General features: G+C 35.4%; 1 protein-coding gene across 1 annotated transcript; it reads right to left on the minus strand.

Moving 5' to 3' along the window:
* Positions 1-447: 447 nt before the first annotated feature.
* LOC129001611 (GPI transamidase component PIG-T-like) lies at positions 448-13,818 on the minus strand. The gene is made up of 10 exons (XM_054428972.1): positions 13,540-13,818; positions 11,453-11,630; positions 10,099-10,336; positions 8,288-8,374; positions 7,309-7,491; positions 5,703-5,904; positions 4,663-4,815; positions 3,887-4,133; positions 1,261-1,422; positions 448-905 (listed from the first exon to the last, which is right to left on the minus strand). Exons 1-10 carry the CDS (start codon positions 13,709-13,711, stop codon positions 764-766), a joined length of 1,764 nt encoding a protein of 587 aa, XP_054284947.1. The 5' UTR covers positions 13,712-13,818; the 3' UTR covers positions 448-763.
* Positions 13,819-16,031: the final 2,213 nt, after the last annotated feature.

A 16,031-nucleotide genomic window follows, 5' to 3' on the forward strand; every position in this document is an offset into this window, starting at 1 on the left:
AGGTTAAATCGTAGTATAAATAGTCTTACCAGCTGATCATCATAGTAGTATCTTTAAGGGTTGCCAACCTACTTCCAAGCGTACATGGATTACAAGCATAATAAAACCACACTGTTTTGTGTTGTTTGGTTGGAATCCTGGTGTGTGCCAAAGTATAAACCGTGTGACAAAGTATAAACAGTGCGACAAAGTAAGTAAATGCAGCAATTATCAGCTTTCTGTACTAATATCAGTGCAAGGAAGCCAACGTTGTCGTGTGACTGTAGGAAAAGAAATTTCTGCTTTCTGGGTGGATAACCAAGCAAGCATTATAACCCCTCTGCACGCGCCTAGTTGAAGGAATGTTGTATAAATATCAATCAGCATACTATTTACATGACCCAAGTTGTAGACTGTAGTACAGTTCGAAGAAATAACACCAAGAAATTCTGAAAATGTCTTCTTTATTTCTTACAAAGTTACTGATAAAATAAATAGAAAAATTATAATTGTTTTATACATAAAGAGTTTATTCAAGCAATAGTCAAGCAAATAATTATTACAAAAGTCATTAATAAATATGAAAATTCACTACAAAGTCTTTCATAACTGCATTCACCCATGATCATTTTGTTCATGGAGACTAGAGGTCTGAAACTACACACACACACACAAAAACACCAGCGGGCCTTGACCTTGTTGGCATCTGTACATCACTGAATGTATAATACAAACATATACAAATTTACATGTAGTGGGATTTACAAATACCTTAATTATTGGTCTAAAAATCAATTATATTGAAATGTCTTAGGCCAAAAACTGCAGCTGCTGCCACAAGCCCCAAGCCGACTAAAAACTTGGTCGACCTATTAGACAACAAAGCAAACACTCCCTTAGGCTCCCCAGCTTTGGTCAGTTGTAATCTGAAAAAAAAACAACAGAGTTACTTAAATATTACAAATGAAACAATGGATCGGATAGATGCAATGGGATTTGAATTTTAACTTCTATAAAATATTATGATCATTTCATACTACCACAAACATGACCTGTATCAACACTCAAAATCACCAAAAATTATTTAAACTAAAATAAAAATCAAAGTTAAAGTTTTTTAATAGCGTATTTGAAAATGGTAGAACAAATTGGGACTTATCTAGGCTGAATTTTAATGCAAGTCCTCTCTTAAGAGAGAGTGGCCTGATCTTACAAAATAAAAACATACGTCAATCTGTCCACCACTAGTAACATGAACAAATACTATGTCTAAAAACTAACTTCTTAGTAGTGATGTTGTGCAGAGGTCCGAATGCCAGAGCAACGACTGTGCAGGCCAAACAGATGACGTTGTAAGGCATGCTGAAGTCCGGAGTAGGTAGAGTGATGATTAGTGACTCTGTTCGCAGTCGCACCATATAGCCGTCCCGTGACGCATTGATACTGTAAAACAGGTGTTTTGGTACAAGGATTACGATTTAAAAATCAGACTACTCTTAACATAAAACATCTAAGATGCCTAGTAACAATCAGGAGCTAAAGTTTTTGCTTTTTTCACCAAACAGGGGATAAGGTTAACTTAGATGCAACAACTAGATATTTTTCCATTATACTAACAATTTAGGTGTTCACACAATATCTATTTCTTATCCAATACTACCAGTGGTGTAATCGTAAATTTTCCATAGCAGGAACAATCACTATTGTTATAGGAAAATATGGGCTACTTATCAATTCTTTGAAAACTGCAGAGTAGGAACACCGTTCCCCCTCCACTACACCACTGAAGAATCTAAAGTAGTTGTGATTTCTATTGACAGTTAATATAAAATAGTTAGCCTAACTATATTATATATTTTATAAGGTCACAAAATGAAAAAGTGATATGTTTGGAAGGCTTCTTCAATTTAACAGACTTATCAAATAATGTAATAGACGGCAGCCTAATAACAAATTATGTTAAAGGGTAAATCCTTCACAGTAATTCAGTGTAGTAAACTCCTTCATAATTATTGTAAGATTCCGGCCTAGACTTGATGTTACTGCACATATCAATTAGCGGGTCAGACTTTTTTGGTTCGGATCGGGTCGGGTCGGGCCGATAATTTTGGCACTCGGGTCTCGGGCCAAAAAGCATTAATTACCGATTTTTTTTGTTTTTATTTCTATCTGTGTATATAATATTACTTGTAATAAAATATAAAATACACGCGCCACAGCAAACCTGCCGACTAAGCGAATTTCCATTTGTCTGAATTGATTTTCAATTAAAACTACAGTATTTAAATTTTAAATAACATTAGGTTATCAAGTACTTAGGTTTGCTGCTACAAGGAAACTAATAAAGTGTACTCTTCAGTAAAATATTAATAGCTTAGTAGAAAATAAATTTTTCAAATTTGATCAAAATCCATGAACAAGCAAACTACGACATTTTATTTTAATATTCTCCAAAAGAAAAACATGGAAATTTTAAATTTACAGCTTTTTGAATTTTTTTTTCTGTTATCAATAACGGTACAAAAACACTTTTATATACTAAATTATTTTTTTTATCTATAAAAAGTTTTAGAGAGAAATTGGGAAATTTTTTGTTTTGAAAGTCAGTAATGAGAAAACCCATTTTTTACTTGCATCATACGGGGTTAAAAATTACACCACAATCCATTATTCATTTTCATATTTGGTTTTTGAAATATTGCCATTTTAAATAAAATAATTGTAATTTTTCATCAAGAAAGCTTGATAACAAAAAACGGATTGCGGCATTGAGTTCAGCATTAAAAAGGTAGTTCAAAATGATGGGTCACAACACCACCTTCATATTTAAAATAATTTATCACATTTCAAAATGGCGGATCCAAGATGGTGGCAGAAAAAAATCATCTGCCATAGCCAAGTGAAAATAGGTCGACAATGACTGGTGGTGTTACTTATCTCTATCTAGCCACTATTTTAAGATTATGGTCTTAGTTTGTAAATGTACAATGTTAAAAATAAAATAAAGTTATAAAAAGTGCTTATAACTTAAGAATGATCCATTTTAAAAACGAATTGTGGCATTGTAATCAGCGTAAAATTCTAGCTTTGAAATTATGAGTTACAACCCTCCATTATCATTTAAAAAAAACTTTCTATTCAAAATGGCAGATCCAAGATGGCGGCCAAAAATGTATACCCAGTCAAAATGAAGTACTTACTACTCTACAATGATCTGACGTGGTCCGGCGGAGTTGATTCTTAAGAGATTTAGGAAAAAGTAGGGGGGGGAACTTATTTAAAACTCATCCTGAGTATATATATATTAAAGTATATGAATGTAAGTAAGCCTATATGTAATGTATATGAATTTGAATGGATGGTGTTTTAGCCTCAAGGGCCATCAAAGTGATAAAGGAAATCGGTCATAGTGCAGGTCTTACCATGAGACCTACGGTAATAGATTATTCCCTATATGGGAAATTTTCTAAAAGTAAAATAGTATATTACGTTACTAGTCCTGAAAATAAGTGTTTATCGGACGAGTGTGGTCGTTGGGATTACCATATGAGTCCGGTACACACATTTTGGACGAGTTACGTACGATAGTTTACGCCTTACTACTAAATAATCCGAACAAATCCTTATATATTTTCACCAACTAAAGGACTAAAAATCCCTAGTCATAACCTCTAAGACAGGTTATGTTTTTGTTTAAAACCATTCATTGCCACCTAAATACAGTATAATCAGCTGATTGGTGTCTGGTAAAACTCATTACAGTACAGTAGTTCGCAATGAAACCCCATTTGAATAAGCTGTCGGCAAACAGCTGTTTTCTGGGCTAAATCCTTGCATGGGAAGTTCGTCAAAATAATGTAGTGTGGCGTAAAATGTTTAATTAGTTCTCACAAAAAAAACTTTTTACCTAGACGAGAGCAGTGTCCCATCCTGAGGCAGTCCTGTGTAGTTCCGAGCGACTGGCAGTAATGCTGTGATCACCGCAGAGCTGATGTAGAAACCGTGATTAGCGTCTGGTGGATACTCCTGCCACTTGAGGAACACGTAGTCAAACTGTACAGACACCTCTGTGACTGACCTGGCTGGCAGCTCCACCATCACCTCTAGGTAGTAGGGTCTCTGGCGCTCTCTGCCTGGTGTGTAGCGCTTCACCACTGTACAAAGTATAACATTTTTCCACTCATTTTTTAACATAAAAATGTAGCCCCTCAAAACCAAATATTAAAAATTGATGTACACATGTCAGGTCACCCAAAACCTCCATTGAATGTTTAGTTTTACAGTAGGCTACAACAATTACCCTTAATGGCTTTTAGGTATTTTTTCTAGCGTACTGGGCTTAATATTTGAGGTTGCTTTCAATCATAAATTGGTAGGCTGAATTCATTTGATTAGTTTGACAAATAATCGAGGCCTAGCCAATCTAGTTCAAGTGCATTCTAGCATGCTTGTTTCTAATTACCATCCACAGACTGTTTTTACATGGATGGTAGCTAGTAAAATGATGAAGAAGTAACTTATAAATAATAAAATTCTAATTGTAGAGTAAGCTACCATATGTCTCTCTGAGCTGTAAGAGCGACTGTGTGAAACGCCAGGGTAATGATTATTGCATGCACATTAGGTGACAGAATGAGCTATTCCTACACTGGTTAGACCTGACTCCAAACAAATCATACTCACAAGGCTTGATGGTTCGTCCCTGACTCACAATTCGGAGAGTGTGAAGATATATAGGCACAAACCAGGGAATGTTCTCCAAGAAAATCACTGTAATCGGTTGCCAATGGCGATTGTGGATTTTGGTCACAATGCCGCCATATTCCTGGCCATATCCTGCAAAAACAGATATTTTTTTGTATTGCTAATCATAGATAGATGTTTAGTTTGCAATTATTTATTAATTGCCACAAGTTTACAAATGGTTGATTAAACTGTACACTGATAAATTATGAGTCCATTGATAACCTGTTTTACAACAGAAAGCAATTTATTAAAAGTTAAGACCAATAATTGTGGCGTTTAAGCTACGGTAAGGCCCAAAGAGCCAGCTTTGATGATTATTAATATCAATTGAACTAGTTTAATTACATAAATAGTATTGTCTTTGGATATATGCAATAATTACTAAGAATTGAGCAAAATATTAATATTAAAAAGTGACACTGGAAATTAAGATAAGCATTTTTAACTACAGAATCTGAAAAGAACAATCATGGAAAATTAGAGTAATAATTATATATCTACCACAATAGGGCAATACCCCATATCCCATTTCCTAGCACACATTGGTTCGACGGCAGCATCAAGACCGCTTGATTGTTGACTACTCACCTGACGTGTTCGCCGCACATGCGCGAGCACTACCGTGAGTTGAAGAGTGCCTTCTAGGCGGGACATTTGAGTTAGGTAGATCAGGCTGTGGAGGTTATACCCCACATATTCAGCAATGAAATGAGTATAAGATTAGTTGGGAGTTCCTATTTTTTTATTTTACAAAACTTTTCTCTTAGAGGAAAAAATACTTTGAAATAATAATACCTAAAATTAAATCCCTGTAACTGAATTGATAACATAGATGAAATCTCCTCAATGATAGAGGGGATTGTTTGACAACAATTTTATTTGTTATAACAGTTAGGTCAGGTTTATCGGTCTGTGTTCAAAAAGGTTTAACAATTTTGTAAACTATCAACCTTAGATCACACTAAACATCATCTTACCGACAATATATCTGTTGGCGTAGATGGCGGGTGGAATGTTTTGAGCAAACACACGAGGTTTGTCATGTACTAGAGCAATGTTGAACATGCCTTCAGGGTCCAGCCGAGCCACATTGTAGACAGCCAGCTCAGTCTGGTGGCCACCTCGCAGACTGGTCACTGTTCTGTCTGGCAGCGGGTTCAATCGGAACATTTGTCCTGTCTACAAACACAGATTTTAATTTGTAGATCTTGAGAAAATAAATAGGTTATTAATTAATATACAGGGTGTTCAAAAAAGGTGGGGACATAATTTACGTAGTGATTCCTTGGTTCAAAATAAAGAGAAAATCAAGAATAACATTTTTTCCAAAATCACCTTGCCATTTTGAAATTTTTAGTTGAATCGTATAATTCATTTCTAACACGATTCTCTTCTATCTTAACATACCTACCAAGTTTCATAAAGATTAGTAAAAAAAAATCAAAGATACAATTTTTTATGTATAATAAACAAAATGGTGGATATCTGGTTAACTTAGTTTGACCCAAGGAATCACTACGTAAATTATGTCCCCACCTTTTTTTAACACCCTGTATATTAGTAAAGGAAAGGTAACACTGTTTCCTGATATTAGTGCAGTATACTCCTGATTAACTGAGGCTGTTGGGACCGAGACTACCTAGGTTACCAAGAATCTCAGATAACACGGAGGTAGCATATATTTTGAGGTTAGGGTTACGGTACCTTATATGAAGTCAAATACTTGTAAAATATATCTTAAAACAACACATAGTGAATGAAAAATTATAATAATGTTATTTTGATAATAGGCTTAATTTTTTTTTTAATAACTTGGTATTAAAAAAAATGACACAACAAACATGTTAAACACTTTTAATCGTCTTGAAAACTTTAAACACAGTAGGCCTAGCCTATTCTTAGAACTATGATAAACCAATACAAACTACATTACTTAAAACAAAACACTAAGGTGGATCATTCTAGATTTAAAAGCATAAAATTACATTTTGATAACTTGATACAATCATGTCTACATAAACATCGTAAGTTAGAAGACTGGACTGGCTTATTGCGGTTCATTATAAAGTTAAAATAATACGTTAGTTATTCCAAGTACTGTATTTGTTTCAATAAATCTCAAATTAATTGCTATTATTGTGATTTTTTAATAGAAACATTGTATAATAAAGTATTATTATAGAATACTAAAGTCTATTACCTTACTGAAAATAAAAATATATATTTAGGCCAAAAAAACAACCTTGGATAACCCAATGTCTCGTATAATCGGGAGTGTACTGTGTAGTAAAGCAGAAACAAGATTCATCTAAAAAAAACTTTAATTTTGTTTAAATTGAATTTAACTGGAAAAAACTACAAAATAATATGTAAAAAATATGATACAAAATAGTATGGTAACTTGGGCATTGTTGTTTGGGGGTGGAATGCAAAAAGAAAGAAGAGGGGGATTTTTATGTCACTTTGACACATGATCGAGAAACAAGGAGGACTTAAGTATAGATAGATGAACTCGAGGAGGAATCTGCTAGTATTATGAGTAGGAAGAGAGATTGTAAGCAATCCATGATCAGTTTCACTCACCTGATTGGCAGTGATGTCTATGTAGATGGTGCTGGAGGCAGCCAGAGGGCAAGGACCGGCCAATCCGATGCCAAACAGCTTCCTGACCGACCAATCAGGAGAGGATCCACCAAGTATGACCAGGTCGTACACTAGAGACACTGTCTGCCGCAGCTCTAGACCAGTCACCGAGCAATCCTTATTCTGTGGCAGAGAGAGAGAGAGAGAGATAATTATGTTACTAAATAGTGCATTTTTAGAAGTATTAAAATAAGGTATCAAAAGGCTAGTAATGGCCTACATTTTTAGCCACAATCCTACCAAAACCATTGTTATCCTTATTTAAGAAATTTTATCTTTGGTTGACATCGTTTTTGTTCATCTCATTCTTTGTATTGAGGTCCTGCCAATTATGCTGGCCAACAATTTCTATTCCAAAAATCAAGAATATAGGCTAATTTGTAATTATATTGTCGTTAAGCACATGACAATTAATAGACAAAGTAAAATACAGTATTAAAAGACAATTAATAGACAAAGTAAAATACAGTACTGTATTAAAAGACACTTCATGTGCAATATGGACAAATATAAATAAATAAATAATCAGACATATAGATATAGACACTGGAAAACAGCTAAAAGTACAAAATAACTATCTAAATAAGTTAAAATCTTAATATACTAATATCACAGGTTAAAAATCATTAACAGAATAAAAAAAAATTTCTTTTAGCCACTTTGACAGAGAAGGTTCATTGTTGTTTCATTGTGTCATTGTTCATTGTTTCAAAGTTCATTGTTTGAGAATGAGGAACTATGTTCCATAGTTTCATCCTCAGCTCTACCAAAAAAGCTAAACAACTGTCAAACCTAATTTAAAATTGCAAAAAATACATTTACATATATAATTTTTTCATTCAGAATGGAAACTATCTAGGAAAATGTGTTTTCAACTAATTTAAAGCTGACAACTGGAATAACATTAAGAGATAAATACCTGACAGACTGGTCTAAAGTGGACTCCCAGAGAGTGGTAGTTGGTATTGTGAATGTAACCTGCATTCAAAAGTGTTGCCAACCCTTTCTGAAATTAATAATATTTAATAGTATATTTCGTACCTAGGGCCGAAAATGAGGTTTTGAAGGATCGAGATCAGTAGAAATTATACCTTTATTCAACCACAACGTAGAGGAAATAGAAAATAAGTTCTTACTTACTTCAGGAACATAACAAACATCTTCCAAATGGTTTCTCTGGCATTTTCCTCCCACAACCATCTCTACAATTATGTTACCCTTGCTGAGTGCTTCCATGGTTTGACCATTTCCAACAACATGCTTAATTGTTGAAAATGCCACATACGTCACAAACCATGATCTGTTCATTATCATGTGCTGCGTAGCTCCAGAATCTGCAATCCAACTACATTCTTCCATGCGTACTTGTGAACGACCACAATGTCCAACAAAAGCACTTACAGGTTTTAGTGACTGTTTAGCACTAGGACAATCCATCTTCATGTGACCAAGCTGGTTACATGAAAAGCATTTAGGTCTCCATTTCTTTTTCTTATTTTCAGCTCCAACATCACTGGGAGTTATGCTTGATGTTGATTTCACACAGTTAGAGTTAGGTTGTGAGAAAGGTTTATGTTTTGAACCAGTGTAAAATGCAGCATTAGACTCCTTTACACTTCCACCTTCTCGCTCCTTCATTCTCATTTCAACCGTACACAGTCTCTCTCTTAGTAATGACAGTGTCCACTGATCTTTCGGTACAGACTCCCAAGCGTTAATGAATTCACTATATTCACAGGGCAACGTATTTAAGACCCTATTTAAGAATAATGACTCAGGAAGCTTAACTTTATCTTCTTTCCAAGTTTTGTCCTGTAGCTCAACCCAAAGATTTCTCCAGCTTTGCTATGTGTTTCGCTACACTGTCATGTGAGTCCTTTTTCTTAATACCAAAGAACTCATTAAACAGACGGTCTGGTCTCTGTTCAGTTCTCTGTTAAAAAATACTCAAAAGCTTCCCCCACATTTCCTGTGCAGTTGAACCCATATCTATAAGCTGTCTTACTTGAATGCTAACAGATGGAACAATAATATTTTGTGCCAAAAATTCTTTCTTTTCAAGTATATCAACCTGTTTCTGATATTTGAACATCTTTGAAGCAAATTCATCTTCACCTGGTTTCTCAGGGTACGGTATACAAGATTTCCTTCAACAGCTTCCATTACACCATGAACTCGAAACTGTGTGACCACTTGAAATTTTCCTATCCATCCAATTGGATTGACCCTCCAGTTTATCAACTACATAAACTTTAGAAATTTCTATGACAGTCAAAACACTTTAAGACAACTGAACAAGATTTTCAAAAAGACAAATAACAATCAAGCACAGGTTCTTTCACTCATTTCCTACTAAAAAATCCATAGACTCAGTTATTTGCGAGCCTGGGCCCATAACCTGTTGTAATAAACATATACAGCTGTTACAGAACTGAGTAAATCATTTTTTATCTCAACAAGATTGATCAGTTTTTTGGATATGACGATTTTCAGCAGAAGATGATGATATAGGATACATGGGGTAAACAATATGCAGCTGTGCAATACACAATGTTAAAAAACAGCATTTTCAAACAAAGTGGCAATCACTTTTTCCTCCCTTTAAAAATTGTCTAGTTGGAAAAAAAATTGCTAGATAGTTCAATATTTATTTTATAAATGGGAATTGTTACAAATTTACTTTAAGAACCAGTAATTTTACACTACTGTGTGTTAATCTTACTAAAATACCTTAGAATCACAAGGGAGAAGTTTTTTCCAAGGAGTCAAGTTTTCGGTGCAGACGATTTCCCTGGGAAGTGTACCATATCTCAGCAGCGTGGAGTTGCTTGGTTGAGTTGGGTCATCAATTCCTAGCGGCCTGAAGCTCATCTCCGGACTCATGCTGTTGGACGCATCGATAAAGTTGAGCGATGCACACAACAACCCTGACAATGCTCCATTTAATTCCTTCCAGTTCTTGTTCACGCTGAAACCAAAATTAATTCATAAGTAGGGTTATTCACTTGTGTTTGTGAAAATGTATATTTTTTCCTGTAGCTACACCAGAGATATTCTTAAATAGCTTATTCATCATAGGACAAGAGACAAAATTGGATGAAACCAGTGTCACACAGGCTTAAACTATTTCACAAATCCCACAATGCATGGGACCCAAATTAAATTTAAACCATCTCCCTAATTATAAAACATTGAATTTATTACAAAAGTTTAAAAAGGTCAAAAGAGAAGGCTTCTAGAATAATAGTAACTTAGCCTAGCTTAAGAATCATAGTATACTTAAACTATATACTTGGCCATTGAATGATTCCTATTTCAGGTTCCAAATTCCAAAAATAAGAGGATAAAAATTAATTAAGAATGAAAAAATAGTTGTTAAGAAAAAACTCAGTGCTCGATTTGCGGGCAAATGCGGCAGAAGGAAGTTCCGGTACCTCTCTTTCATGAAGATAAAGATAGCCATAAATAAGTACAAATCACATTAAATAAGTTACAGTTACGGCACATCATTTTTTACAAATCAAGCACTGAAAAACGTATACGTTACTATGTAAGACTAACATATGCCTAGGCCATATTGTTTAGATAAGCCATTTTTCAAATCCTCACCAGATTTACAATAAGAATACGACATAGACAAATAGTAAGCCTATAACCTAGTATAAACACATGAGTTAGTAACCAGGTTGATGTAAGTAACCTAGTGTTACTGAAATAGAAGTTTTATTGAGTAAATTTGTTTTTTTCCTTAAAGGTAACTGGGTACTTGAGTATTATACGGAGGCCACCCTTATACAGCGCACTGCGGTGGTTATGCTAGGTTGGGTTATCTTATATATGTTTGTAGGACTTTCCTCGTTTCGTTATGAATCGAACGATACCAGATGAGTCATGCTTTATATTTAAGATAACCCAGCCTAACATAACCACCGCAGTGCGCTGTGTAAGGGTGGCCTCCGTATGGTACTTAAGTACCGGTAACTTTTATTACTTATTAGGCTATAGGCCTACGTATGTCATTTAAGTATTCCTCCTCCATGTAAAGTTAGTCAATAAATTCACTGTGTATTCTGAAAAGACTCACTCTTGTGTGCCAGGTTTAAACCACACCCAGAGTTCCGCGCCAGGAGGGGCATCATTAACCGGATAGCCCCAAGACTCATGACGCCAGAGGCCACCAGTCAGACTGATATGCAGTTCTCTTATGTTGAATCTGTCGATCAACTCACCCAGCGGCCTTGGGAACAGGTGGCAATGGTCAACTACAAACAAATTATAATTGTTAGGATTATATTTACTGGCATGCTCCAAGATGATAATTTTACAACTTATGACCTTCTTAAGAGAAAATTTGGATTCATTTCTCTTCAATTAACCCTAGCAGGCCAATGTTAAAAGTGGAGAATGGCCAACCCATTTTGGCGATTTTGCAGACCTTTTTTTTAAAAATTAGTAAAAATTCAACCTTACAACCCTATTCATTTTGTCCGGTAAGAACAGGACAATCTAGAAATAGCAATATAATAATGATTTAGACAGTGTATTTTTTCAGTTAAGTGAAAAAATAAGAATTTTTTTTGAACTCTCAAAAGCAGCTTTGGTAAAAATTTTTCTAATAATTTTTTTATGGGAAATTCATTATAGACATTATGTAGACAATCTAACTCCCTACATAGAAATATATAACATGATAGGAAAATATTTTTTTAAATAAGTTTTTGGGGCAAAATATAATGACAAACTGAGAACCGAAAAAATTGAAAACCTTACAGTGTTAGTTTGTGTTGTAAAAAGTTACCTATATAAGAATAAGAAAGTTTATTGCCGTTGACTAAGTTGTACATAGGAATAGGCATTGTCAAATTACATTAGGTAAATAAAATATTACTATATAATATATAATAGGTACCTATATACATAACTTATAATTAATATATATAATTAATTCAAGGTATTTATTCCGTATTTATTCAAGTGGTACCGTACTTGGCCTCACCAACACACTGCCTCCCCGTCGTCCTGTCTTTATTAGTACCGGTACCTATTATAATATTAGTAGACATAATTAAGAAAATTATTTACAATAGCCTGGGCTATTACCACAGAAAACATACTAGGCCTACTATAACCCAGAATGCCAACCGCATGGTAAAAACCATTAAGTCTTTAGAGAGAGCTTTGCCTGTCAATCCGTAGGCAGCGCCACCAGTGTTGCTATGCTGAGTGCATAGCAACGCTGGTGGCGTTGCCTACGGATTTACAGGCAAATACCTTAATACCATCCCTTCGTTTTTGACCAGGTTTACTGGGTTAACTGTGTCAGTTTTCTTAATTTTAGATCAAATAGGAAAATCAAATGTTCTTGTCATATTTCAAAAGAAAAAAATAATATTATATATTTACAAAGCTCTCTCAAAACACTTAATGGTTTTTACCTTGCGGTTGGCATTCTGGGTTATACCGGTAGTAGTATGTTTTCTGTGCTATTACCTAGGACAATCCCATTTAAATATCAAACCTAAAACTTGTTAATCTTAGGCCTATTTAAGTATATGAAATATGTGTAAGTACTGAAATCAAAATTGCAGCCTAGCCTATGGTAAGTTTGTAACTTAGCAATTTTTTAAAGAGTTTGAATTAGTTCCTGGTAGGTTTAAGGCTCTGGGGATCGGGAATTTCCTCCCTACTGGAGTTATTGCCAGGTTCACGCCAATCCTAATCCTTGTAGCCTAAGTAAGTTATTTCACCAAATTTTGGGGCAAGACATTCTAAACCTCGTACACCCCTAACTTAGAAAACATTACAAATATAAGCATACCTAGCTAATATGGATGAGCTTGCAGTATAGAGGGGCTCCTAGCGGGTACAGTTTCTTAACTGGGCTACGCTAATGTCGATTGAAACTATCGATTCGATTAGTACACCTTCATGCGATTTTTTCACCATCAGCAAGTTTGGTTGGCTAGGTTAGGTTATTATAGCGTTATTTTATAATAGATAGCCTATATAAAAATATTGATTATTAATCAGCATTTTCAATTCGATAGTTTTAATCAATATTTGCATAGGCCTATCCCAGTTAAGAAACTGTACCCCTCCTAGCCTAGATGTTGATAAACAAAATTAGCCTAGGCTAGCCTAACTTATATTGCAAGCTAAATGAATACTTACATGCATTTTGATGGTGTTGCTTCTGCCATAAAGTTGTAAATTGGAAGTATGTATATACATGTCCGCTTGCAAGAGGTTTGATCAGAAGTTCTTCATGAAATTTGTCAGTAGCTTCGTGACTTAAAACCACAACAAAATAGTGAGCTAGAAATAATATTAGTTTCATACCCATTGTGATATCAAAAAATCGTTGCTTTGATTAAATTTAACATCAGAAATATTATTACTCCATACGAAAATTTACTAAGCATGTGAGGCAACATACTTAACTAAACAACTACAAACAAATCGAAATCACTTACAACTAGCCTAGCACTTCACAACACAACATTAACATAGGAGTGCCGGAGAAACATAACCTAACTTGTGTTTTTTGTTTTTGGGGACTCCCGGACCCGGACCGGAATGGGCACACGGGAGGAACTAAGGCTAAAGGTGTAGTGACGTCATATCTTTAGTGGCTAATGTCTTCTCTTGAGGCGACACGATTACCGTAACGAAACGGTGTGATTGCAGCGGCGTTCGTGGCATAGTTGGTAGCGTTTCAGATTGGTGTTCAGGAGGTTCCAGGTTCGAATCCCGCTGGCAGCACTAACTTTTTGTCAACAAATTTTTCATATCAGCAAGTTTGGTTGGTTAGGTTAGGTTATGACAGTTTTTATAATACTAAGTTTTAAAATTAATTTTATAATTAATTAAAAATTATAAGTAATCATTAATTAGATTTTTATCTTATATAGTTTTTATATTATCAGCAAGTCTGGTTAGTTAGGTTACACTATGACAGTTTAATTTTAAAAATTAAAAATTTATTTTATAATTTTAAAACAATATTTTATAATTAAAAAGTTAATTTTATAACTAAAAAAAAATGTATTTAAATTTTTTCAACTTAGCAGTTCTAGCGGCGAACGCTGACACTACAAGATATGTTAGCCTTAGTCCCTCCCGTGTGCCCCACCGGACCCGGACCCGGACTCCCTCAGTAGTCTAGCCGGTCGAGTTCCTGCAAGGCTCACGGGACGCTCCATGACGTAGGCTCCAGTTCCATTCCTTGTATGTCCCTTGTCCATTGGTAGGGCGGGAATTCGACCCGTAGTCTAGCTATCTCATTGGTTTGGATTCTTGGATTGGCCTGTCTGCCGTGCCGTCGCTGTCTGGCTCTGGCTGTCATGTCAAATTGGGTAACCAGATCATTGACCAGAGGACCAGACGAGACTGGAGACAGTTTAATTTTATTTCACATGTTAAGCCCTCCACACACTACCAGACCAGACCGTCTTTGACGGCTCTACACACTTCCAGACCAAACATTCGTAATTGAGACACCGTGGTGAGAACTCCAACAAATGGATAAAGATTAAAGACTGTCACGACGGTCTGCCGTCTGACAGACAGCGCTACACACTCACACTCAACAGACCAGACAAAAATGACAAAAATAAAGGTGGGGGAACCTCAGACCGTCTGCGGTCTTGAGGGTTCAACCATCAGACACACAGACAGTCTGGTCCGAGAAAATCGGTCTGCAGACAGCCCCACACACGATAAGACAACTGCCAGTCTGGAGGGAACTGGAGGTCTGGTCTAGTAGTGTGTGGGGGACTATATGTTCTCCAGTTACCTCTCCTAAACAAGCAAGATTCTCTAGGCTCTCTTCTTAGCAAGTTTATAAAGCATGTAGGTTCACCAACGGAATGGATTCTTAAAAATGGATCAAACATATAATTCCTATTACACATTACATATTGATCCATCTATGTACTAATAGATTTATATATTGTGTATTATTCCAGCTTCAAGAACGAATTATTAATAAACTAGTTTACCTTGTGGTTGCCAGATTCTTGAAATGTGTAGATATCTTGCTCGATGTACATTTCGCTACATGTGTAGCATCGTCAGGAGCACAGTTTGTCACATTAGTCTATTTAACACAAACACTATTTACAAATATTTACATTTTCGGTCGGATGACGATTTACGGTAAAGTCATAGGAATCCAGCGCGCGAACGCGTGCGCGGACCACGGCGCGGACCGGAGCCACTACATGTGTCACTATTTGACTGACCTATTGGTTTTATATACTAAGACCAAGGCCCCCTTTAACCACAGGGCGCGGCCTGGTAGAATTGGCAACGTCACAAGTAGGGTTCAAGATTCAAGATTTATTATTAAGCCGTTCAGAATTATTTACAGTAGACCAAGTCACTAATACTAGCAAAAAAAGAGTTGCCATTCCTCTTTAATCACAAGCCAGTCCAGAAAGTCCAAAAGCACACCATGCAAAATAAATAGGTAAATGAGACTGTAAAACATGCGGAGGAAAAAAATTAAAAATTAACAAAACAGGAAAAAAGCACAAAGCTCAAAAACCGCACTCATGCCTGCAGGCAGAGTTACATTTAATTAATCTCTCCTATTTTTTTTCTTTTTTACTTCATTGAGTTATGATTTGTGATGAAAAACTCCTGCAAGGTTTAAAATGGGT

Source organism: Macrosteles quadrilineatus, unplaced genomic scaffold (genome assembly GCF_028750875.1).
Source record: "Macrosteles quadrilineatus isolate MER2022 unplaced genomic scaffold, UCM_ALF_1.0 Scaffold_8__2_contigs__length_117827958, whole genome shotgun sequence".
Taxonomy (NCBI): Eukaryota; Metazoa; Arthropoda; class Insecta; order Hemiptera; family Cicadellidae; genus Macrosteles; species Macrosteles quadrilineatus.

Coding starts and splice junctions, on each gene's coding strand:
- LOC129001611 (XM_054428972.1), bottom strand. CDS start 13,711: ATGGGTATGAAACTAATATTATTTCTAGCTCACTATTTTGTTGTGGTT. Junction 11,631..13,539: donor GCAACACCATCAAAATGCAT/GTAAGTATTCAT, acceptor ATTTGTTTGTAG/TTGACCATTGCCACCTGTTC. Junction 7,492..8,287: donor ACTTTAGACCAGTCTGTCAG/GTATTTATCTCT, acceptor TCTCTGCCACAG/AATAAGGATTGCTCGGTGAC.